Genomic DNA, 26410 nt, shown 5'->3' with positions numbered 1-26410 from the left:
CTAAATTTTATTAGGGGCTGTAGAGAGTCTGAGTTGATCACATGCTTGCCATGCAGTCATGAAGACCTGAATTTGGATTCCCAGGATCTACATTTAGAAGCTAGCTAGGGAACATCCACCTATAACCACAGCACCAGGGTGGCAGAGACAGGAGGCTATCTAGGATTACTGTCAGACAGTCTAGCTGAATTGTGAGTTACAGCTTCAATGAGAGATTGTGTCTAAATATTTAAAGAGCAAAGCAAAACAAAGATGGAGGATGATTGTAAAAGATACCAACATATCTTTGGCCCCAGATGAACAGGCACTTGCAGATATATGCACAAACACATGAGTACATACATACAACAACATACACAATGACACTAGAAATATTCCAGAGCCGGGCGGTGGTGGCGCACGCCTTTAGTCCCAGCACTCGGGAGGCAGAGGCAAGTGGATTTCTGTAAGTTCGAGACCAGCCTGGTCTACAAGAGCTAGTTCCAGAACAGGCTCCAAAGCCACAGAGAAACCCTGTCTCGAAAAATCAAAAAAAGAAAAAAGAAAAAGAAACATTCCAAAAAGTAAAAGGCCCCTAAACTTTTTTAAGATATAATTGAAGATGTTTTGGAGATATTTTTACAGACACTAAGGTTTATTTGTGTATTTAGCTCAGACGAAATCTTGAGATATACCAAGCACAGGGGATGCCTCCACACGCCTTGACCCCTGTGTGTGCAGACACTGCCAAGTGGAGACACCTGTCTACACGTCTACAGGTGGCCTCACTGGTGCCCTCTTTGGGCCTCTGCAGGCACTGCACAAACATGGTGCATGTACTTACAGGCAAAATGCTCATGAATATGAAATAATAAAATTATAAAACTTAAATAGCTGAATAAAAATTCTAAAATTCCATATTGAATACATAAGACATCTGATAAATACTTATTTGTCTTACACTTTATTATTTGAATCAACCAACTAGAAACTTAAATTTAGAATCAATTACAGTTTATATATTTTTTATGTGTATGAGTGTTTAGCTTGTATATATGTATATGCACCATATGTATGCAATGCCTACAGTGTTCAGAAGAGAGTAGAGGTCAGAAGAGAGCATCAGATATCCTAGAAGTGGACTTAGAGATGGTTGTGAGCCACCATGTGGACTGGAAGCCAAGCCTGAGTCCTCTGCAAGAACAGCAAGTACTTTTACCTGCTGAGCCATCTCCATCTCTCCAGCACCTAAACCCATCTTTTAACAAATGTTTTTTTCTGACTAATAGACAAAACTTCAAATGATAATTTGCATTGTAAATTTCTCAGGGCAAATACTCGCCTAAAGTTTTTGTTGTTGTTGTTGTTGTTTTGTTTTTTGTTTTTTGTTTTTTTCCCAAGACAGGGTTTCTCTGTGTAACAGTCCTGGCTGTCCTAAAACTCACTCTGTAGACCAGGCTGGCCTTGAACTCACAGAGCTCTGTCTGCTTCTGTCTCCTGAGTGCTGGGATTAAAGACATGCACCACCACCACTTAGCTCTAAATATTTTTTGACTCGTTACTTTTGTTAAATAATGGCTTTAGTGAAATGAGAAAATAAATAATACATTCACAATGCACTCAGAAAAATGAGATTCACCTATATGAGCCACCTCAGGTAGGCTACTGGACAGGCATGCCTCCATAGCAGGTATGTGCTCCAGGTCTGCAAGCCATGTCCTGACTGTGTGGTGTGGATGATACTGTTTCCACTCACGAATGCTGCTGCTTCCTGCTATGACTTGTTCTTCTTCTACACACTACTAGGGCTGGACCACCTGCTGGATGAGAATAGGGTGCCTGACCTCACACAGATGTACCAGCTGTTCAGCCGGGTGAAAGGAGGACAGCATGCTCTACTGCAGCACTGGAGTGAATACATCAAGGTATACACTGGTGCTTGCATGCTGTACCCTGCAGAGGGAAATGAGCTACTGCTAGGGATCATCTGCTTTCCCATCTTCCAGATCACCTAATGAATGCTTTCTCTTGAGCAAAATCTGCTCTTCTATGATGACACCAACAGTGATGGCCACTGTTTGGGTGGACACCTGCAGTGTAGTGACAACAGCTGTGCATCCATCTATGTAAACATTTGTTTCTGCTACAGCAGCAGCCTCTGGTGTGTCTGCTCATCAGGCATGAATGCTGGTGGTCATGCCAGAGGAGCAGCAGGTGGCAGTGACTTCAGAGTGTCAGCCCACCAGGAGGAAAATCCCTGATTGTGGATCTCGGATAGGCAAGGCCCCAAGATCTCAGACCCCAGAGTGTCTTTTGCTTCTTCTGTGCCTTCACATGGTTGCTGCTGCCATCTTTCTCTGGTATATGGATGGTGTGAATGGGTGTGAGGAGATCCCCACTGCCTGTAACATTGTGTGTTTATCTCATGGAAACGTGTTACTCTACTGGGCATTTTTACCTGTGGATTACTGTGAAAATGAAGTTTTCCTAAGATGTACTGTCTAATTGATAATAATATTAGTTTAAATAGAGTTTGGGTGATATAAAACAAACAAGTGTCACACAGCTAGAGCAAATGGATTTCTACTGAGGAGCAGTAAACTCTGTGACTTAGGTTAATGATTAAGAAAAGCAATTAATTTCCAGTAGACCAGCTAGCTTAAATTCTATTAACCTTTATGTTAGGAGATGTGTTCACAGGTTTTGGAGTACATCATAGCTGAAACAAAGCTTTGAAAATGACTTAAAAGTTAGACTAAGCTGTTCTAGTCAAATAACTTTGAGGTGAAAAACCCAAGAAGACAATCTGAAGTTTTAGAAAGACACATAGCTAAATGAGGAACAATTCATTAAGGTCAGAGAACAAGAACAAAGCAGCCCAATTATCATTGGCTGACATACCTTTCTTGCTAGGATTGGTTGATGACCAAAGGTGATGATTAACTCCTTATACCCATTTCTGCCCTTAATCTCCTGATTAAAACAAAAACAACAAACTATTGATGAGTGGGCATGCACCCTCAAGATTTAAAGTAGAGCTGTCTGATTTTCTTTTTCATATATAAAAGTTTAGGTTTGTGAGTCCTTTAAGATTCTTTATAAGATTACCTTTCAAAGCCAGGTAGTGGTGGTGCATGCCTTTAATCCCAGCACTCGAGAGGCAGAGGCAGGAGAATCTCTATGAGTTCAAGGCCAGCTGGATCTACAAGAACTAGTTCTAGGACAGCTAGGGCTGTTATACAGAGAAACCCTATCTCAAAAAAAACCAAAAAAAAAAAAAAAAAAAAAGTTGCTTGAGTGTGAATGTACGTGAGTTCTTAGGATAATTTGTTTTTTACCTATAATGCAGTTTAATCATGTATGGAAAACATGCTGTTTCTTACTTGTATTCTTTGTAATCATTCACTTGAAAAATAGGGTATAACCACCACATTGTAACTTTTATATTGCCTGAAAATTTTTGCTGGGGTATATAAGCTATAAGGGAAAGAATAAAGACAGAATTAAAATGAATTAGAAGGAAGACATCAAGAATGAGAGAAGGAAATCACCAGGAAAATAAACAGACAATATGAAAGAAGAATAAAGAAAAGGTCTGAAGGAAACTGTCAAGAGTGAGAGTCTTTTTCCCTCGCCCCCTCAGATAAAAAAGTCATAGCATGCACTGACTCCCCAGGCAGCAGTAACCTCTGCTCACTGTGAACCGACACACACTGGCACAGCAGTTTGGTCTGCCTACTGCTGTGTTTCTAACTCCAATTTAAGACCTCAGTTCCTACCTCTTGTTTTCCAGGCCTTGTGTCCCTCACTTGTCAATACAGCACCACTCAGCATCTTCCAGGAGTGTTGCCTGGGGCTGATGCAGAACCTCTCTGAATGCCAGGCACCACCTGCTCATGGCCACATGGAGAGAGGGTGCTGCCAGTATCAAGTGGGAAAACAAGGCGCCTACCATTGTGTTGAGAGACAGCAAAAGATTCACTTTGGCTTCTTAAGCCTGTTGCTGACTTGGTTATTTCTTCTTTCTGTAGACCTTTGGGACAACCATTGTCATCAATCCCGAGAAAGATAAAGACATGGTCCAAGACCTGCTGGACTTTAAGGACAAAGTAGACCACGTGGTAGAGGTGTGCTTCCAGAGGAATGAGCGTTTTATCAACCTGATGAAAGAATCCTTCGAGACGTTCATCAACAAAAGACCAAACAAGCCGGCAGAGCTCATCGGTAGTGAAACAGTTCTAGATGCTTTTCCTTTTTACATTTAAAAAGATTTGTTTTATATTGTACACATGTGTTCCTGCTCAAGTGGAAGTCAAAGGGCTTTCAGGGGTCTTTGAGTCATATGGTTTTGGGGATTGAACTCAGCTTGACCGCAGGCATCTTTACCCACTGAGCCATCATTCTGGCCTTTTAGGTGCTTTTTAATTTTAAGAGTGAGTGCTAGGTACATGCCTTTAACCTGAGTATTCTCCATGTGGTGAGCAGGTGAGACCTCTCAATAGGGAAAAAAAAAAAAAAGGAAAATGAAAGCTAGACATGGTGGTGAACACACCTTTGATCCTAACACTTAGGAGGCAGAAGCGGGTGGACCTCTGAGTTTGAGGCCAGCCTGCTCTATGTAGAGAGTTGCAGGGTAGCCAGGGCTACATAATGAAACCCCATCTTAAAAGAACCACAAAAACAGGGGCTGGAGAGATGGCGCAGAGGTTAAGAGCACTGACTGCTCTTCCAGAGGTCCCGAGTTCAATTCCCAGCAACCACATGGTGGCTCACAACCATCCGTTATGAGATCTGGTGCCCTCTTCTCGTGTGCAGATATACATGGAAGCAGAATACTGTATACATAATAAATAAAATCTTAAAAAAAAAAAAAAAAACACAAAAACAAAGAAGTCAAAAACAAGAAGGAAGAAGAAACCTCCAATGTTTTCCCCAGCCAGGTTGAGAACTGTGGGAGAGCCGGGGCCTTGTTAGGATGCCTATGTTCAGCAGTGTTCATGTGTGCAGTTGCACATCCATGAGGGGTATGTCACAGGGACTGAGCAAAGACCTGAATTTGGGAGGGTTGGTGAGCCAGGGCTGCTTGAGTCAGGGCTCTAGAGCTGGTTTAGCAAAGGTCAGTGTTGATCCTCGTCCTGACTGTAAGAAACCCAAGCAAGCAGGTGTGTCCACTCACTGGCCTCTGGATAATGTTGGTATGAGTGCTCTTTAGTCACCACCTGTCTACTGCACACTCATACAGATAAAATGAGAGCTCAGATAAGACCATTGTAATAACTGCCATGTGTTGTTATTTCGTGATACCAGAATAACATTTAAAACTCAATACTACTGCTGGGCAGTGGTGGCGCACGCCTTTGATCCCAGCACTTGGGAGGCAGAGACAGGTGGATCTCTTGTGAGTTTGAGGCTAGCCTGGTCCTGTTCTTATAGGACAGCTAAGGCTACACAGAGAAACTCTGTCTCCAAAAAACCTAAATAAATAAATAAAACAAAAAATTAAGAATTCAGTCTAAGTTTGATTTAAAAAATAATTATTTTATTTCTTTTTAATCTGGATTTGCTAAAGTTTGGGAAAGATACATTTTCATTACCCTGAGACTACCATTTTTAAAAAGTCAATTTGCTTCTCTGCAGTGGTGGTGTTTTGGGAAGGTTCCAGAGTGCCCAGTTGTTACCTGGAACATTGAAAAGGGCTGTTCCGGGTTTGTTGGTTTGTTTTTGCTTCTTGCTGTGTTGGTGTAAGGTGGTACCCAGGGCCGTGTGTGTGTGTGTGTGTGTGTGTGTGTGTGTGTGTGTGTGTGTGTGTGTGTGTGTGTGTGTGTGTGTGTGTGTGTGTGTGTGTGTGTGTGTGTGTGCGTGCGTGCGCGCGCGCGCGCAAGCGCACGCGCACAGCCATCTTCTGACTGGAACTCTTACTCTTCCAGCTAAACACGTGGATTCCAAGTTACGAGCAGGCAACAAAGAGGCGACTGATGAAGAGCTGGAGAGGATCCTGGACAAGATCATGATACTGTTTCGTTTCATCCATGGTGAGATGTGGCCAGATGAGCACACTGGCTGGCACTCAAGAGGAGGAACTGCCCTCTGGCCTGGAAGTAGTACCAAGGAGCTTTTTCACAATGGAGTGCAGCATGTAAACCACCTATCTCAAGTCTTGGTTTTCCTCTGTTTGCACAGGCAAGGATGTCTTTGAAGCATTTTATAAGAAAGATTTAGCAAAAAGGCTGCTCGTGGGGAAGAGCGCATCGGTGGATGCAGAGAAGTCCATGCTGTCGAAGCTCAAGCACGGTGAGCTCAGGGTGGGGCCGGCTCGCGGGCGGGCACCACGCACAGCTCTTTCTCACCCACTCCTTCACATGTCGCAGAATGTGGAGCTGCCTTCACCAGCAAGCTGGAGGGCATGTTCAAGGACATGGAGCTTTCCAAAGACATCATGGTTCACTTCAAGCAAGTGAGTTGCTTCTTTAGTAAAACTGGCTCAGTGGGTCTAACAGTTTGTCACATTGTAGCATAAACCAAGTAAAGAAAATCATTCCAGTGACATTGGAACACAATGATATATGTTTGAAAGACTGAAGTAGACCCACAAGTGAAACTGCTTTTAAAGTTATACAATTTCCAGGCTGGGTATGGTTGCACACACCCTTAATCCCAGCACTTGGGAGGCAGAAGCAGGTGGGTCTCTAGTTTGAAGCCAACCTAGTTTCTACATAGTTAAGTTCCAGGGCAGCCAGAGCTACATAGACTTTGTCTCAAAAATAAATAAATAAAAATACATACACACACACATTTCTTCTTTCAGTGCATTAAGTATTTGTCTACTTATTTTGTCTTGGATAACTTTGTTTTTAGCATATGCAGAACCAAAGTGCACCAGGCCCCATTGACCTCACGGTGAACATACTAACCATGGGCTACTGGCCCACATACACGCCCATGGAAGTGCACCTCCCTCCAGAGGTGAGTGACCAATTGCTGGGCAAACCCACTTAGGCCCGACCTGTCCCCAAGTCACCCACTTCATGTTCTGTGGCCCAGAGAGTGGTGTTTGAAAATGATCCTTCAGTCACAGTCAGAGGTACCTTCCCTATAGGCCGTTTCCTGCGTCATCAGGTGGAAATGACAGCTTTCCTGGCTGATCTTTGCTTTCCACCACAAGATACCAGAGTCTTGGTCGTGGTGATGTTTAGGGCCCTGTGTATTGACTTGAAGTACTGTGGAGAACTTGAAGTGGAACAAGGAATTGTGGGCTCACTGGGGCTAAAAATCCAACAGGGCCACACCATCAGTGATGCCCAGAAAAGGAGGATCAGGATAGACCTCCTGGTTGACTGACTCTGTCTTCATCTCAGAGGGTGAGGGCCATTCCAGAGAACAAAGATTTGGGGACTGCAGAAGCCAGGGCAGCAAGGGAAAGGCTGGGCCTTCCAGGACAAGGTCACCACTCCCTCCTGAAATTTTTCAGTTCTAAGACAGTTGGTGTTCTCAGTTTCCTTGTTTGGACCCCATTGGTCTCTGAGGCCTTCTGTTGGTCTCCATCTCTGCCCTAAGTGTCCTCACCTCACACCAAATAAACAGAGGCCCTGTAGCTCAGCCTGCAGGCAGCGTGTCTCCTTTTCCTTTGCCTTTCTTTGCATAGTGCCCCATATGTCCATCTTCCTCCTCACTGAACCAGACTACACCCTCTCCTGGCCAGTTTCTCCTACTACCTGAGTGCCGCCTGTCCCACCACTTGCCATAGGCTTGCCCACTGGGGGTCATGTTTTTTTTGTTTTCAGGCATGTTTGTGCCTCAGCAAAATCTCTTCCAGAAAACTTCCGTGTTGCCTCTGCCCTGGTAGCTATACCTGGTCATATCCTCTAGGGATCATTTTTCCTTCTACCTAGTAGGCCACTCAGAACACTGCCAGTGTTTTTTGTTTTTGTTTTTGTTTTTTCACTTGTTCTGAAATTGTCCAAACTTACAGAAAGTGTGCTAGGTGGTTCCTAGAATGCCTGTGTTTAGCACCGGCTATGTATATGGCATCTCTTTCCTGTTCAGTGGGCTTTGCCCTCACTGTATCAGAGCAGGTCTCCCAGAATTTCCCCAGCACTTCAGATGAGAAACTGCTCACTGGTAGGAGTCCCTCATTCAAGCTTTGCCTGCTATCTCAAGTGTATCCTTGATAGCTACTGTGGTTGAGCTGTCTTTTTACTTTCTTGAAAGTATCTGTCTTAGTCTGTTTTCTGTTGTTGCAACAGCATTCCTGAAACTGGGTAATTCTAAGGCTGGGAAGGCCAAGATCAAAAGGCTTCCAGTGATAAGGGCTTCAAATAGAGAAGGGGCTCAGGAGAGGTAGCCATACTGCTGGTGACTGCGAGCCTATGCTCACTCCCTTGGTGCCTATGAGGTCATTGAGGTCATTCATTGTGTAGTCTGCATGCACTTGTGAGTGTCCATGCTCATTAGCTTTTGTCACTGTGACAGAACTTGAGAGAAACCACTTACAGAAATGAAGAAGGTTCCTTTGTTCGTGGTTCCTTTGTTTGTGGTTTCAGAGATTACAGCCGAAGGTCAAATGGATCTAGCACTTTAAAACAGGAGCACCCCTGCAGCATAAGCATTCTGGGTCAAGGCTGCTCATCTCCTGGGTCCAAGAAGAGGCCAGGAACAGGACATGCTCTCAAAGGCATATCCCCAGTCACCTACTTCCTCCAAAGAGGCCTCACCTTTGAGTTTCCAGAACTTTCCAATGCTGTTAAATTACTAATTCATTGATAAGGTCAAAGCCCTCATGGCTCAATTGCTTTCCAAAGTCTGTGCTGGCTGCCAAGCCTGGAGCACATGAGCCTCCATTGGCCATTTCACTACAAACAATGATAGTGTGTGACACCAGCCCTAGCCAGAGGGAGAGGAAGTCGCTGGACTACAGGCACCATGTGACTCAGGGTACCCACATGTACCACTAGAGGTGACCAGCAGGAGTGAGTGAAGCCTGAGTGTCAAGCACCAAAACAGAAAAAAGCCAGAGGTCTCGGGCCTGTGGGTTCAGAACTCAGAAAAATAAATATCAGAATCTGGGCCTGCCTTCTCAGGTCAGCTGTGCAGGCCTGTGAGAGCTCTGTAAGGGTATGCTCAGTCTCTCTTGTCTCTTGGTTTGGCAGATGGTCAGACTTCAGGAAGTATTCAAGACTTTCTACCTGGGCAAGCACAGTGGTCGGAAGCTCCAGTGGCAGACAACACTGGGACATGCTGTGTTAAAGGCGGAGTTTAAGGAGGTCAGTTCTTTATCTAGTACTCTTGTTTCTTCCATTCTCCTGGGTGTTAGGAAAATTTTTCAGATTGTTAATTGAACTCCCATAGCAATGAAAGGCAAGTTTTTTTTTTTTTTTTCAATATAATGTAGCACTAGTTTTTCTTGATCAATAAAAATAACAAGTGCCGGGCGTTGGTGGCACATGCCTTTATTCCCAGCACTCAGTAGTCAGAGGCAGGCCGATTTCTGTGAGTTCCAGGCCAGCCTGGTCTCCAGAGGGAGTACCAGGACAGGTTCCAAAGCTACACAGAGAAACTCTGCCCCCCCCCCAAAAAAAAAAAACAAGTAAAGGGTAAATATTCTGCTTAACAAAAATCAATAGTAAATTAATCAACAGAAAACCATTTACCAGGGTCGGGAAATAAATCATTAAAGTACTCATGCTGCACAGTCATGAGGGCCTGAGTCAGACCCCCAGCACACACATAAAACCAGGTGTGGGTATCAGCAAGATGCCACAGCTGCTAGAGTCACCTGACAGAGTTGATTCCCCAGGACCCACATGGTAAAAGGAGGGAAACAGTTCCCACAAGCTGTCCATGACCTCCATGAATGCACCATAATAGGCACACCTGCACATACAGAAAAATGAACACAGTATATTACTTAAAACATCTGTAATAGGCATGGCTGCGCTCACCTATAACCTAAGCAGTAGGTGTGCAAAGACAGAGGGGAGTCACAGGGACTTGCTGGCCATCAGCCTCACTGAAAAGTAGTGAGATTCAAGTTCAGCAAGAGACCCTCCAGAGAAAAGGATGGAAAGCAGCATCCTCCTCTAGCCTCTGCATGCCCCCCAGCACACATGTTTACACAGGTACACACCACACATGCAGTCATTAAAAGAGCAGTGGGTGTGAAAAGGCAACTATATAAGAAACTTGAAACCCGGTGTGGTGAAAATGTACACCAGTTTTCTGCTGAACAAAAGGTTGCAGATTAAAACACAGTGAGGTGTGGCTGTGGGCCAGGATGCTGACAGATACCAGAGAAGACCAGCAGGTGCAGCTACCAGAGGGAATCAAGCTGTGTAGTGTCATGGAGAGTGGCATGTAGAAGTGTAACCATATAGATCAAAGCCCCCAGATTATCTACTTTTCACTGCCTTAGTTCCAGTTGTAAGAAGCAACCTGTTGTGGTGTTCCTGTGCATGTGTGCATGAGCCCAAGGAGTCCGAAAGCTGGTAAAATACCCAGAAACTAACTGCAGACAGCTCTGATTCCATACAAGAATAGCAAGCTCCACTGCTGAGCCTTCTCCAGCTGCTCCTTCTTTCTTCCTTTCTTTCTGTTAGCTGTTACGTCTTCCTTCTGTTGTAAAGGGCCAAGCCACTAAACAAAGTTTGTCATATGCCAAGAACCCAAGAGGGAAATATTTCAAGATTTCCACATACTCTCTTGTCAAGTCACTTCAGTTAGAGCTGGGAGTCCTTGCTAAGGCATTTCACAGATCAGGGGATAAGAATGCTCACTGCTGTTACCAGCAATCATGTAAGAAGGAGAGACATGGGCTGCATGGATATACAAGAGAAGCTTGTCACCAGGCAGTGCATGGGAGACAGCCTTCATGTTCACATCTAACTCTTAATATATAAATCATGTATGTTTAAGTATGTCACGGAGAATACTCCAAGTTCCTGTTTTGTAGAGCCATTATTCTAGTACACTGTATACTGCATAGGTGTCACATACACTCTTCTGCAAGTCCAGTTCTGCCACCTGTGTCTTTGATTGCTTTCTGACTTAGGTAAGAGCTGACCTCTCAGATAGCATACAGCCCCTAAAGCTTTCTGCTCATGTGAGTCAGGGCTGGGTCCAACAAGAGGTACCCAACACTGCTGCTCCCCCAAATTCCCTTCCTGTCCTTTGTCTTCTACGAAACTGTTAGATTTCATGGTACTGGCTGGCATATGAGCACTGGGACATTCTAGATAAGAGCAGCTGAGCAGTGGAGACGGTGCTGATGGAGCACTATTTGTTTTTGAACCAGGTGTGGAGAAGCACTCTGCAGGCCCTTTTTTCCCAGGCTGTTGTCCAGCCTTCCTGTGCTCCACCCACAGCCTCAGCAAGCCATGTGTGATGGTACATGTTCATGAGCCCAGCATTCAAGAGTCAGAGGCAGGAGGACAGAAAGTTCAAGGCTACTCTCGGATTGTATAGCAAGACATTGACTTAAAAACAGTAATAGCAGCAAACAGATAGGCCTGCTGTCTGGAAAGTAATGTTAAAACGCAAAAGGCAGTGGGTTCACAGCAGCCTGAATTGGCCTCCAGCTCAGGAGGCTCACTGGCTCACAGGTGTATGTTGTCATATCCAGCTCCAAGACAAGAATTTTTTAAGTGCAATGCCCAGTAATCATTTCATTCTCTTATAATCAGTAATTTCTTCTTACTTGGTGGTGTTAGCAAGTTCTGAATCCCCCCAAACACAGTGCATATAAAGCAGTCTGCTATAACTCACAAAGAGTCCAAGCAGCCTCTGTGATGGTCTTCATTTTCTTAAAGGGGAAGAAGGAGTTCCAGGTGTCCCTCTTCCAGACACTGGTGCTGCTCATGTTCAATGAGGGGGACGGATTCAGCTTTGAAGAAATAAAAATGGCCACCGGCATAGGTAGGAAGATTTCTTGTGGCTTTTTTTGGTTTTAGTTTTGTTTATTTTGGAAGTAGAGTCTCATTATGTCACATTGGCTTTCCTGGAACTGACAGAGATCCACCTACTTGTGCCTCCCAACTGCTGGGATTAAAGGTGTGCACCACCACACCTGGCTCTTGACACTACTGTGTTAATTAAAAAGAGGAGGGGCTGGAGGGGCAGTAGTGGAGTACTTCCCCGCATGCACAGGACCTAGTCCTGCAGCAGCACATGGGGTGGGGGGGCATAGACCCTACACTTTGCTGTCACACCAGCTCTCTCTCATTGCTCTCTCTCGTTGTCATTAAGTCTCATGTGTTTTGTGACATGTGTCTCCTTTGCCTCCCTCAGAGGACAGTGAGTTGAGAAGAACACTGCAGTCTCTTGCCTGTGGTAAAGCACGGGTTCTGATTAAAAGTCCCAAAGGCAAGGAGGTAGAAGATGGAGATAAGTTCATTTTCAATGGGGACTTCAAACACAAGTTGTTCAGAATAAAGATCAATCAGATACAGATGAAGGAAACCGTAAGTGCCAGCTTTCTCTCTTCACTTTTGTGGTCTCACCATGGAATCCTTAGCCTTTCTTAGTAATGTCTTGACTAATAGAGGTCAGAGCACATGTCTGAATCTAGTGCAAATGCAGGGTTTGGAATAGTACCCTTTCGTGTATCTTTCATTAATTTTATGTTATCAGTAGAAGCAAAAGTGGTGAAATATGTGTAACAGCTGTGCCCATATATGAAATCATACCTTCCTGTATCGAATGCCAGTGCTAAAGAAGCTCATGGGATTTCTAGATCGAGTGCCTGCCTTCTGCTTTGCCTGGCACAGTCAGCTGCTCCAGGCTAGGCCTTGGAGGAAGAAGGAGTTTTCCCACAGAATGTACAGACTACAGCAATTCCAGCAGGGAGCAGGCTCTTTCTTAGTTTCCCAAATGTACACAAGCTTAAGACCAAAGCTGCCAGCCCTTCTGACCAGTAGCTACACAGTGGCTTCTAATGGCCTCCTCATTCCTAGAAATGCTTAGTCTAAGTAGGTATATGAGGAGAGTTCTTACTGAGTGTGGGGGGGGGGGCAGGGGGAACAAATTTAATTATTAGATTTCTCCTCTCCCATATACAATGATTATGTCATTCATCGTGAGGCTTTCAATTTGCTGGACAGAAAATATATTCAAATTCTCAAATTACTCAGTAATGCAGTATAAGGTGGCAAAAGAGGTGTGTCAGTGGTTAAGAACAATGGTTGCTTTTCCAGAGAACCTGAGTTCCCAGTATCCACAGGGGCTCACAGCTGTCCTTTGCTGCTAGGAAGCCTTAATATAAGCATTTGTATAAGAAAACTACAAATCTTAAAATTACTTGTCCAAGTATTAGTTTTAGAGTTATACACTTGTGAAAAGTTGAGCTTTCATAGAACAAATTACAATGTAACAAAGCAACACTGAAACATCTTTACACACCTCTAGTTCTTTCTTCTTTTGTCCAGGTTGAAGAACAAGTTAGTACCACAGAGAGAGTATTCCAGGACAGACAGTACCAGATCGACGCTGCCATAGTCCGAATAATGAAAATGAGAAAGACTCTTGGTCACAACCTTCTAGTTTCTGAATTGTACAATCAGCTGAAATTTCCAGTAAAGGTAACTTCTGTCAGCACAATTGGGTGTTAGGTTTGTACTCAGTCACAGAACATGCTAGAGTCTCAGTGTCCTGGCATGTAACTGTTTCCATGGGGCCTGTGTGAGCAGAAGCCAGCACACGTGATAGCCAGGGCTCTGTGTAGATCCTCTAATTAGCACCCTAGAAACCAGACTCAGCTCCTCCAAGCATGTTGCATGCTTGTGCTTTCAGGAGGGAGTGGAGGGCCACGAGGTATCAGGACAGAGGTTCTTCCCTAACTGTGGCCCTGTAAGCCATTCCCTGTTGGTAACTCCCCGGGCCCTTGTGGTAGTGCTGTTGGTAACTGCTGGATTCAACATTCACAAGCTACATAGCATTTTCTACTTTGGAGATGTAAGTCAGCCTCAGGCTTGTCCCTCTTTCTTGTTCTAGAACTGAGTTCTGAGATTCTGCAACATGTAAGATGCAGATGAGCTAGGGGAGCATTACAAAAATATGCCATAAAATACAGCCTACAGTGAGTGCGTTGTTAGTTAGCTCAGAAGGAATTGAACTCTCAGGACCTCTGGCCTTCAGCATCTGGAAGTCCCCTGGTTACATGACATCTGAGTTGGTCTTCTTTATCAGGGAGTCACACTGAGACAGACTGATTAGTCAGTGCCTCAAGGACAGGTGTGTCGAGTACCTGGCCCTCCCCTCCATGATGATGGGTACACAACCCATCAATACTGTTGTTGTTTCCTACCCCAAGCCAGGGCATCTGTTTGTCCCTTTGCAGATGAAGTGACCTGGTAATTAAGTGTAGAGCGTAGTTGTGCAGCTGGGGAAAACCCTCATGCTTTTTATAGCTAATGGTATGTTGAGCCCTATCTTGTAAAATGCATGGCCTGCACTGAATAGAAGGGTTTGCTGTTTGGGAAACGATGCTCCCTTGGCAGGAGGCCCTGGCTCCCAAGTGCTGCTGACTGATTTGTTTCCTACTGCAGCAAAAGTGAGGCAGGCACCTGTTAGGCAGAGACACTATAAGGTTGTGGACTCAGCTCTGGTCTTAGTCATCCACAGAGACTGAACTCTGACTGGCATGGTGATACACATATTTACTCCCAGCACTCGGGTAGAAGCAGGCAGATCTCTGTGGTTTGAGTCTAGCCTGGTCTACATAGCAAGTTCCTGGAGAGCCAGTGCTACATAGATAGACCCTATCTCACAAAGCAAAGCAACAAAGGCAGGCTGGGAGCCTGTGACTGGTCCCCTGCTTTGTATCCACAGGGCAGTTAAAGCCAGTGAAAAAGTCTCTGTGGTGATGTCCATGTGGTGACAATGACAGGTACACTTTTGCAGTAACATAGCAGAGCCACCGTGGAGATGTGGAGCATCTGGTGTATATGGAACGTTAGGTTTGAGAACAAAGGATGACGATGGTTGGAGATGGTTCATACCCATAATCCTTATCTTGGGGAGGCTGAGACAGGAGGATTGCTGCAAGTTTGAAACCAGCCTGGGCTACATAATGAGTTCAAGGTCAGCCTGGGAAATAGAGCAAAACCCTGGCTCAGAGGATAAAGGCATTTGTTACAAAGCCTGACATCCTGAGTGAAACCCATATGGTAGAAGGAGAGAACTAAGTCCCCCAGGTTGTCCTCTGGCCTCCACATAGGTGTCCTGGCATGTGCCCACGTTCTTTTGCACACAAAAGAACTAAGTGTAAAAATATTTTTTCTTAATAACATCAGCAAGCTGGACAGTAGTGACACATGCCTTTAATCCCAGCATTCAAGAGGCAGAGGTAGGAGGATCTCTATAAGTTTGAGGACAGAACTAGTTCCAGAATAGCTGGGACTACACAAAGAAACCCATCTCAGAAAAAAACAAGTAATAATAACAACAACAATAATAATAGCAAAATAAGAATGGCCCACTACAACATGGTCAGATTTTCCTTCCAAACATGTGAGAACATGCTGTGCCACACTTAGGAATTGCCCTGTTTACACACTCATATAAGGAGGTAAGGAAGCCAGGTGCAATCATCCCTGTGCAAACATTTATTCAGAATATGATGTAAACATGATCATTTTGCAATTATCAGTGATCTCGGTGTAAATATGTCTGTTATAGAATTGCATGTTTTTGTTATATGTGTCATGCAGGATGTTATGTTTACGTTTGTATGTCTAGTGCTCTATGCTAAAAATTTTGATTTCTCTTTTCTAGCCTGGAGATTTGAAAAAGAGGATTGAATCACTTATAGACAGAGACTATATGGAGCGAGACAAAGACAGTCCAAATCAGTACCACTATGTGGCGTGATGTGTCAGCAGACTGCCGTCTCCCAATGAGACAAACACTAGAACGCACCTGCAGAGTGTGAACATGGCTGCTGTGCTGTTTCCAGGTCCCTGCAGCTGCAACTGTGGGCGCCTGGACTCAAAGCGGAGAACATGGTTCTCAGGTCATCCTTCCCAGGGTGCAAGGACTTGAGATGTCACACTTCTTTCCTCTCCATTCTTCCTCCCCTCCTTTGTTTCTGTACTCTCTGGCTTTAGATTGGACATGCCGATTTTAGTTCCTTCACAAGCTCTTGTACCTCTGGCAGAAAGCCACGGGCGTGGTGTGTTGTGTGTGTGATTGTGGGACACAGTGGAAATACCCTAGATGCTGCATTCTTCCCCAGATGAACACTCAGAGAGGGAACCCTGGGCTGGGCACTGGGAGAAGCCGCGTCCAGACTGCCACTCAGCTCTGCACCCTAAGCACTGACCGCTGTTCTGTGCGTTTTCAGAAAGTTCCAAACTTTTGGCTTCTGTAAATCAGGTTTCTAAGTGAGGTCCCTGATGTGCCAAGAGGACATCATGTCTGTCACTGGAGATACAGAGCCCGTCCAGAAGGCTACTTGTCATTTCTGTTTAGGGGCTTGGGGGCTTCACATTTGTTTCCATGCTGGCTGAGTGTGGAGGTCCTGGCTTTGGCTTGGGGTGACTGCTGTTTGACTGTTGAGGTTGCAGTTTGTGTGATGACCATAATAAAATTGGGCCTGGTTTCATAGTCTTGCATAGGGACTGTCTTGGATCTCTGCCCTGGCGCTGTATGGAGCTTAGTTATTTTTGTCAAAAGGCTAAGGATTTGTTGGTGCCTGGTGACATACTATGTGTTCACACGTGAGGTTGAGCAGTAAGAACAAGGCTCCAATGGTGGTGTTGGCATGGTGATGATGACAGACACTTTTGCAACATTTAAAAGTACTTTATATTTTACAAAGTAGCATGTTTCATTTTGATTAAAAGCTACCAAAGGAATTTTGATCATGTATAAGTGTTTAAAGCAATATTTTCTGGAATATACCAAGTTTATATAACTCGATTTTATGCTAAATTATTAAAGGATTCTCCCTTTTTGAAACATGCATGTTTAAAATTCTGACATCTTTTGGGTTCCCATATTAAAATCCTTACTCTTTAAGTATCATTTCTATATTTGTAAATTTTCATTTATGAGTTCTATGATATGTGGTCTCTGAAAGACCAAATAGATTTCTATTTCTACTTCTTATATTTTAAGTTCATTGTGTCTACAGATTGTTAATATTGTAATTTAATGTAGACTTACTTTGAATAAAACTAGTTTAATTGGCCTTTAAATTACTTTAATAAAATTTTTGGTATGCAGACTACACATTTCCTCCTAACTGTTCAGCAGCCTTAACAGCTGACAGATCAAAGGAAAGCACCTGTCACCATCACATGACTGTCCCTTCCTGTCTCCTCCACTGAGGCACTAGTTTAGCAGGACATCAGCCAACTCTTTGCCGCCCCATCTCTCACTTAGCAGCCTTATTCAGTGTCTTACCAAAGTGAAACTTAATGTGGAAAAAAAGCAGGAAGAAAATAACAGAAAACAAAAGGGCACCTAGACAAAAAAAAAGAAAAAAGAAAGAAACTATAAGGTTAGCAGATGCTCTTCAGAAAGTGTTTTGCTTAGAAAACCTAATAGAAACATGGGAAGCTGTGACATAAAGTTAGTAGCCCTCCTTCAATACTTCTGTGAAATACTGTGTTTCTGCAGCATCATGAAGATCAACCTTTTATTGAGGAGCAGGTCTTAGGAAGTCCCTGAATATGTGAATGATGTAGCACTACTCTGTCTTCCACAGCATTCAAAGACAGGACTCCTCAGCCATGCCTAGTGGTGTCGGCCACCCTTGCAGCCAGTCAGGAGGCTGAGGCAGGAGGGTCCCAAGTTCAAGGCCTGCTTGGGCCACAGCATGGGTCACGAAAACTCTGTCTTCAAAGTTAAGGGGGAGACTGACGATGTAGCTCCAGGTAGAGCACTTACCCAGCGTGCTTTGTTAGCAGGGCTCTGGTTATGTCTGGTCCTCAAAAAAGGAAAAATGATGGGCATTGTCTCTCACTTTACAATACAGAAAGGTGCCTCAGTGCGTGAGGAAGGGCCCTTACCACCAACCCTGATGACATAGTCCCAGGAGTACACATGATGGAAGAAGAGAACCAACTACCAATAGGCCACCCTCTTGACTTCCACAAGCACAAAATCAATGTAAGAAAGAAAGAAGGATGCTTTTGGAATGTGTGTAGGTAGGTGTTTTGCTTGTGTGATGGCTCTTGGTTGTCAACTTAAAAACCCAAGTAGCTGGGCACACCTGTAAGGGGTGTTTAGTTAACTGGATCATCTGAGGTAGGAAGACTCATCTTAAATCCAGATCATGTGATGTGGGAAAGACCCAGCCTAAATCTGGAATTTTGCTGTTTTTCAAGCATTCCCTCATTCTCACTAGCAAGTTCTTATATCCTGCCACTGAGGCATTCCTTCAGTGGCATTAGCATTAGATCCTACATCTTCAGGATTCTAACATATCTTGAAGACCAGCTGAGACATCCATCCTCAAAAACTGAGTTACTGGATTCCTGAACTTTTTTCAGGAAACAGACACTGATGGACTAACTGGACCTGTGTAACTAGAGGATCTTTGTCCTGGCTGGTCCCATTGCCCTTCAGCCCCAAATGAACACACAGACGCTATATTATAAAACTTTTGGCCAATGACTAGGGCTTATTGGCTAGCTCTGTCTTAATTACTAACCCATTTCTATTAATCTAACTATTCCCAAGTGGTCTGTCTTACCTGAGAAGGGTCCAGACCTGTTACTCCTTTGGCGGCCTACATGGCAACTGTTCTGGTGGGCCCTCTGCCTACCTTTCCCAGAATTCTCATCCTAGTCCTGCCTACCTTCTTTATTTATCAACCAATAAGAGAAACATATATACAGAAGGACATCTCCCATCACACCTGAGCCTGTAAGCCACTCTAATAAATCCATATATAAATTATATATAAACATATGCATATATATTATATTGTATATAATATAGTCTAGAAAGAACCCTGGCTAATACAGGCTGCATGTATGTCTGTGTACCAAGTGTGTGCCTAGGGCCTGTAGAAGTCAGAAGTGAGTGTTGGATCCACTGGAATTGGAGTACAGACAGTTGTGAGCTGTCAAATGGGTGCTGAGAATAAAGCCCAGGTCTTCTGGAAGAGCAGCCAGTTTTCTTAGCTACTGAGCAATCTCTCCACCCAGATTCATTTTTATTTTTATTGTACGTGTATTACTTTCCCTGTATGTACGCATCTGCATCCTGTGTATTCAGTGCCCACCGGGGCCAGAAGAGGGCATCCAGGTCCTCTACAAGTGCCCTTAATCACTGAGCCATCTCTCTAGCCCTCAAATACTTTTGAAATTCCCAATGTTTTATTCTACTGATTTAGTTAAGGTAAGAGTCACTGTTTTTTTTTTGGGGGGGGGGCGGGGTTCAAGACAAAGTTTCTCTGTGTGGCTTTGGAACATGTCCTGGAACTCACTCTGTAGACCAGGTTAGTCTTGGAGTCACAGAGATCCACCTCTCTTTGCCTCCCAAGTGCTGGGGTCAAAGGTGAGCACTGCTACTACCCAGCAAGATTGACTTTTTAAGAATAGGATTGATATTGAGTGCAATTTATTGTTTGGGATTTGCTTTGTTTTTTGCGTGTGAAAAGGGGGAGGGTCTCATGTATCCCAGAGTGGCTTCAAACTCATCTTATAGCTGAGGATGACTTGGAACTCCTGATCTAGAATTTTAGACTTGTGCCACTACATCTCGGTTCTCTTTTGTTTCATTTTATGGTGCTGGGATGGAACCCAGGGAATATACTCTACCACTGAGCCCTATCCTGGGCCATAGTAGGATTTCTATTTGTATGTCCTTTATACATACATCTTATGTTTTTAACCTATATCAAAGAAAGGTTTAAAAAAAAAAAGCCAAACAAAAACCTGGAAGGGCCAGAGAGATAGCTCAGTGGTTAAGAGCACTTCCTGCTCTTGCAGAGGGTCTGGGTTCAGTTTGAAACACCCATATCAAGTAATCAAGTGTGTCACAACCTACAGCTCCAGTCCCAGGAGATAGAACACCCTTGCCTGGCCTTGGTGTACATGAAGACACACACACACACACACACACACACACACACACACACACACACACACACACACACAGAGAAGTCTGCATGACCTGGATTCAATTCCCAACAGCATGTGACAGTCTAGGAGATCCAATGCCCTCTTCTGACCTCTGGGGGCACTGTGCACACACATGTCTCATGCACATGCAGGCAAAACACTCATGCACATAATTTTTTTAATTGAACAAATTTGTTTAAAGGATTAAAATCCATACCCATTAGGAAAACAGACCAGCAGGGCACTGGGTGAGTAAGTTCCCACCCAAATGAGAGAGGAAAATGGAATGATCATACTGACTCAAACTCATGCCACAGGTGGACAACTCAAAGTCCAGGTGGTCATGGAGAGGGAGGGGTCAGGTTAAGGTGAATAGGGAGACACTGGTCATGCCATTGACTGTGAACTTACTCTGCTGTGAGTGAGTCTAAGAAGAGCATGAAGTCAGTAAAGAGTGAGCAAGGACCCACTGCTGGAAAATGTCCAGAGAATATGGCCACTGGCAACCGCACTGTCCAGGTGAGATCAGAGAGCTGAGAATGGGTTGGGCTGCCTAACACTCAAGCAAGATGGAGGAGCAGCTATACCAAGGTGCCTGTGGTGTGGGCTGGAATCTCTATGTGGAGACAGTGTGACCAGAGGTCTAGAGATGGTCTCAATGTGGCAAGAAAGCTCACATCTATTGATATGTGCAGAGGCAGGGGCACACCCGAGGATGGGAAGGGCCTAGGGCTGAAGGAAAGGCCCCCATCCCATTCTAGGATCAGGATGGAAGGGACCCCAAGAACTTCAGGGACAGGCTGTCCTCCTACAGGCCCATGGGTGAAAGGGGACAGCACTGTTAGGAGCTGTGCTCCAGAGAGAAGTGCCTGGTTCCAAGGGGTGTGCATGGAAAGAGACGGGAGACCTGTGACCCTGGCCTCTGTGGAACAGGCCAGGAAAGCTCAACTGTGAGGACAGTGATTTATCAGGAGCATCTGATGTCTCAAGAGTAAACTCGGCTTATGGGGAGTTAGGCTGGGCAGAGGCTGGCACTGGAGGCCCAGTGCAAAGGCCTGCTGTGCCTGACTCTGGTGATGCACGTGACTGCTCTGGAGAGCCTTCTCTGCCATCTCCCCACATCTGCCTTTCTGTCTACTCCACTGTCCTTCAATTTGCCAGAGATCTGTGATGAAAGCCACCTACCTGGTTCCCTAGCCACATTTCTGTGTTTGTGTTGGGAGCCTCCAAGTAAGATGCCTATTTCTCTCTCTTTGCAAAAAGCTACAGAATCAACAACTTTGTCCCTGGTATTTTTCTAACACTTTATTGGAGAAGGTACGTGAATGCTATGGTGTGCATGTGGAGGTTACAGGATAAATTAGGGACCCCCAAAAAGGCAAATCAGCTTTGCTACTCCTTAGGCCTCCTGCTCAGAAGAATAGACCTTATGTTCTATATGGCTTTGGGTGATTCTCTGGCCTGCACACCACATAACTCTTCAAGTACTGTCCACCTTTCGTTTTGGAGGAGAGTGGGGAGGAGTCAGGAACTCACCAAGTGCACTGGGCTGACTGGCCAATGAGTTCCAAAGATCTACCCATCTCCTCTTCTCCTGCACTGTAATAATAAGCCATGTGATATCATACTGACCTTTTTTGTGTGTTTCTGTGGAGCAAACTGACTTTCTTGTGCTTGCAGGGCAAGCCCTTAACCAACTGAGCAATCTTACCACCACCTTACCAACACTTTAAATATATAAAACATGCTCTGTAACAATCCAGACACCTGTGCTCCAGAGCCTGGGACTTACTGGAGCACTAATCAGTCTGCCCCAAATCCCGGCTCTTCCTTGAAGGCTAAAAATACTTTCTCCACCCCTGCTGGCTCTTGCCTGTAGCCCTGGGCCACCTGTGTGTTACCAGGAAACTGGGATCAGAAAAGTGTCCTAAGTTAGGACTCAAAAAGGCAGGTGGGCCCTTCAGTGCTACTGCTAGTGCTGCATAAGAGAAGCATTTCTGAGAAGGTAAAGACATTATTGCTTTAAGGGGATCATTATTCCTCCAATCTCTGTAGCATGCCCACTGGTGAATACACTTTGGTGGTGTGTGGAGGTTAGAATCCTGGCCTGAAGATTGATCCACAGGCCCTGCTGAATTAAAGCTTATGGGAAGGGACAGTAGTTTTAGAATGTCAGGTCTCCACCCAAAGCCAGATCCTAAAATCACGTAGGGGATGGCTGAACTAGGAACTAGATACAACCCATTTCCACCATGAAAAGACGGAGATCTAGTTCCAAAGGTGCTCACAGGAGGAAATCAGTGTCTGGACTGGAGTCAGCCACACCCTAGTGTGTAGCTTGAACAAAAAACAAAAAACCAAACAAAACTCCAGCCCTGGCCAGGCAAGAACTAAGGACTTTCCCACCTTCTGGGCAAGGACTAGAAGGGGACAGTTTGCTTTCAGGATTCCTGCCCCTAAGATCTGCCTGATGCGTTCATAGTTCATGTTTTCATTACTATAATCTGGGATTCTTAACAAATGTGTATGTGTGATGCCCAGTGGAGCAAGTGACATCAGTAGAGAGAGTACAAAAAAGTATGCAGGAACAGACACCCACAGGAAGGAAGTTTTAAGGGACAAGTGGGAAGTGTGCTGAACTGGAAAGAAAGAACCTGGATAACTCGGTTTGGAGTTTGTTGTCTGGTGGAGTTTGTTGTCTGCTGCAGATTCATCCAGTGTAGCAGAGGCATAAAACCCAGACCAGGAATTTCTTCAGGATGATGAAGCAGAGCAAGGAGATTACCTAATCCAGAGACAGCAGGGAAGATGACCAGGACATAGGAAAGAAAGGACAGTGGATAGTCAAGTTCCTGGAGCAAACAGGAGCGAGCATGCTCAGCTGCAGTGTGCAGGTGTGGTTTGTCATCTGGGTGTGACACATGCCTCAGGCAGCTGCTCAGTTCAGCAAAGCCAGGTATATGGGAAGAGATGCTGTGGAGACTCTCAGGGGTCTTCCAGGGGCATGATACTGAAGGCTAACTGCAAACTACATCAGGACAGCACTGAGATGTGGATACCTCCTCAGAAGTCAGTAGGGACAAGGGTCTACAGTGGCCGATCACTAGGATTTTGAAGTCAAAAGACAGGCAAGTTCTGGCTTAGCTGGTCTGGTGTTCTTGGGCAAATTGCTTAAGTTCTTTCAGCCTTGGTTTTCTTATCTTCCAGGAGGAGATAATAATCTTAAACACTACTTACAGTACATACTACACACCAATGGAGGAAGTAGCCACAGAAATCTGAATCCTTCATTTAAAAACCCTGATGAAACAAATTATCAACCTAGAACTCTATCCACTGAAAACACATTCCTAAATAAACACAAACTGGAACGGGATCTGCAAGGATCCAGAGGGTTGGAGGCCAGGATGGCAAATGCTAGCACACAGAAAGTTAACACTAACGTGTTCTTTAAGAACAAGGAGCTGGGGAGATGGCTCAGTGTGTAAATTGCTTGTTGTGAAAGCCTAGAGCCTAAGGAGCCCAACACCCAAACAAGCCAGACATGCCATGAGAAAACCTGTGATTCCAGCAACAAAGAGGTAAGAGGCAGGCAGATCCCTGAACTCCAGCATAGCTGAATGAGGTGAGCTCCAGAATCAGTGAGAGACCCTGTGAGAGACCCAGTCTCCGAAAATACAGTGGAGAGTGACAGAAGCAGACTCCAGATATCAACAAGAGGTACACACATGAACAAGCACATGTGCAAATGTGAGCATATACTCCTCATCCACACATCCACAAAATAGAACAGGGAGCAATCCACATGAACCTCACTGTCTTGTGTGCCCTTTGTAGGAAACGTTTTCTGTCATTCTACAATGTCAGAATTTGCTAGTTTAGTCTGTATTAATAACAAACTCAAACCCAGCTGCAAGAAAGATGAAGTAGCAGCTGTAGCTGCACGTATCACAGGTTAAGAGTGGAACTGCATATTTGAGTCTAGCTGTAGAAAAGAAAGTCAGGACAAGGCCTGCACAAAGGAACAAGCAGGTGACAGGCAGCAGACCAGACAGGCAACTGGGAGGATGTTAACAGCAGGGACTTAGGCCAGCTGAAGCCCCAGGGACCAAGGCATTGTCTCTCAGATACACCCACTGGGTGGCCTGAGCACAGATTGGTGACAGCAGCTGCCTTAAGACAGGCTTCCACCTTTATGGGGTTTCTCTAAGGAAGTTGTTACCCCATTTCCTTGGTCTGTGTCTGGTTAAGTTCTTGGGTCTAATTTCCCTAGTAAGATTTTTAATGTGCCCATATAAATTGTAATTCATCACATTATAGTTATAGGGCAGGACCCTTTCTAATCCCAGGAATAAGGCCAGAAAGGGACATCAGGTTTACCGCTTTCTATCTTAATCCCTTGAGACAGGATCTCTTGTTGAACCTAGACTTAGGATGGTCACCAGCAAGCCCCAACAATCAATCCTCCTACCTCTGCCCACTGGGGTTAGAGGTGCTTGTGCCACTACACACAGCTTTTCTGTGTGCTAGTGGTTTGAATTCTGTCTTCATGCTTGCATAAGCACTCTTACCCACTGAGCCTTCCCCCAGCCTTGTTTTGTTTGTTGTGTCCTAAGGTTTAAGGAGCCCACGGTCTCATGCATTCCAGGCAAGTGAGTGTCCTACCACTGAACCACATCTCCACCCATATTCAGTGGATTCATAAATAAAAAGAAAAATTAAGGAGGCATTTCCCCGAGTCCACTCCAATAGCCTGAGTCAGGAAGACCCTGTTCTTTGAATTAAGTGCTATTAGGGGGAATCACAGTTCACTGCAGGGCTGGTTTCCTTTTTGTACAAAGCTGGAACAGATGACCCAGGCTGACACCACCATTCAGCCTTCAGCAAATCCTGAGATTACAAGATCCTGACTGAAGTGTCTTGCATCCTCACACCCTGCTTCCTTCAGAGACCTGATGTGAACAAAACTTCTACCTGCCAGCTCCATCCCTCAGTGCCTAGAAAAGGAACTCCAGGGGCTGGAGAGATGGCTCAGTGGTTAAGAGCACTGACTGTTCTTCCACAGGTCCTTAGTTCAATTTCCAGCAACCACATGGTGGCAAAGAACCACCTTGAATGAGGTCTGGTGCCCTCTGCTGGCATGCAGGCAGAAGACTGTATAAATAATAAATAAAATCTTTAAAAAAAAAAAAAAAAAGGAACTCCATTCATCATAGCATTGAAGGGACCAGCTCCCCATTTCGGCAGCCATAACAGCCAAACACATATTTGTCTGACCTAGTCACTAAGGTCAGATGCCTGCCCCTTTCGGCAGCCATGACAGTAACATGTGCTTTTCTGATCTTGCCTTGGTCACTAGAGGTTAGGTGCCTGCCTTGTGGCAAGGAACCAATCAGAAGTTAGCTGGTGGTGGTATGCTTTACAGCTCTGGGTGTGCTTTACGGACAAGCTCACAGCAATGACTCACAGAGCATACCAACCACCCTGGAAGGGCCTATGGGCCATAACAACCAGTTGGCCAATCCACACAGGGCAAGCCCTCCAAACCTGGAGGCACACCAATCCTGAGCCTGTGTGTACCCCTAGACACTCCCTTTACGCTGCCCTACAAGATCTCTATGCAGCTCCTTCAAGCTGTCTTTGCTAGCCATCCACCATGGTGGGTGGGTGAAAGACCCAAGCTAACATGGGGTTAGCTCGTTAAACAACAATAAAGCCTCATGCTGTTTGCAGCAAGCTTTTGAATCTGCCTGGTGATTGGGGTGACTGAGGTCCTGGGCTGAGACCCCGGAGGCCAGAGTTTTCTGGGGGTCTAACATTTGGGGGCTCGTCCTGGATTTGCGACCACCCCTCACCTGAGTGGATTCGATCTTGGAGGTAAGATGATTCGAGCTCCCAACTTATATGTTCAATGTTATGTCCATGTTTGATGTCTCTTGCTGTTTTGTTGGTTTGGTGCCATGACTTGAATTTGATCTGTGCCTGCGCAGGACTTATATTTGATTTTTGTAATTTGGACCTCAGGGGAAAACAGACATGTTCCGAGACCCTGAGTTCTGCCCTTTACGAAAGTCCGAGGGTAGTTTGATTTTGACCATAGGGAAAGCAGACATGTGCCAGAAGCAGATGTGTTTCTGGAACCCTTGGTTCTGCTGTGGATGAAAGTCCAAGGGTTGTTTGTAATTTTGGTTTGGGGCACCATTCCTCTGCCACACGGTTTGTCCTGTCTGATGTCTGTCCTGTTTTTGCTATTTATGTCTGTTTCCGTACTAACCACCCCATCCCTGTATTCCACCTCAACTGTGATTGGCAGATGTGCCCGGAGGATCACAGACTGCTGCCCTGAGGACACCCAGGAGGTACGAACG

The 26410-nt window shown here is 45.0% G+C and overlaps 1 protein-coding gene across 1 annotated transcript in view; it reads left to right on the top strand.

Annotated features, from left to right (window-relative positions):
• Cul4a (cullin 4A) overlaps nucleotides 1–17197 on the top strand; it is a 40296-nt gene extending 23099 nt beyond the window's left edge. The window contains exons 10-20 of the mRNA XM_027387823.2: nucleotides 1786–1904; nucleotides 4011–4203; nucleotides 5907–6011; nucleotides 6160–6270; nucleotides 6348–6433; nucleotides 6835–6942; nucleotides 9126–9239; nucleotides 11781–11886; nucleotides 12259–12431; nucleotides 13395–13547; nucleotides 15742–17197. Coding sequence (XP_027243624.1) covers nucleotides 1786–1904; nucleotides 4011–4203; nucleotides 5907–6011; nucleotides 6160–6270; nucleotides 6348–6433; nucleotides 6835–6942; nucleotides 9126–9239; nucleotides 11781–11886; nucleotides 12259–12431; nucleotides 13395–13547; nucleotides 15742–15837 — 1364 coding nt within the window. The 3' untranslated portion in view covers nucleotides 15838–17197. The remainder of the gene's footprint in view (nucleotides 1–1785; nucleotides 1905–4010; nucleotides 4204–5906; nucleotides 6012–6159; nucleotides 6271–6347; nucleotides 6434–6834; nucleotides 6943–9125; nucleotides 9240–11780; nucleotides 11887–12258; nucleotides 12432–13394; nucleotides 13548–15741) is intronic.
• Nucleotides 17198–26410: the final 9213 nt, after the last annotated feature.

This window comes from Cricetulus griseus, assembly GCF_003668045.3.
Source record: "Cricetulus griseus strain 17A/GY chromosome 1 unlocalized genomic scaffold, alternate assembly CriGri-PICRH-1.0 chr1_1, whole genome shotgun sequence".
Lineage (NCBI taxonomy): Eukaryota > Metazoa > Chordata > Mammalia > Rodentia > Cricetidae > Cricetulus > Cricetulus griseus.
This window is presented reverse-complemented; position numbering and strand designations above follow the sequence as displayed.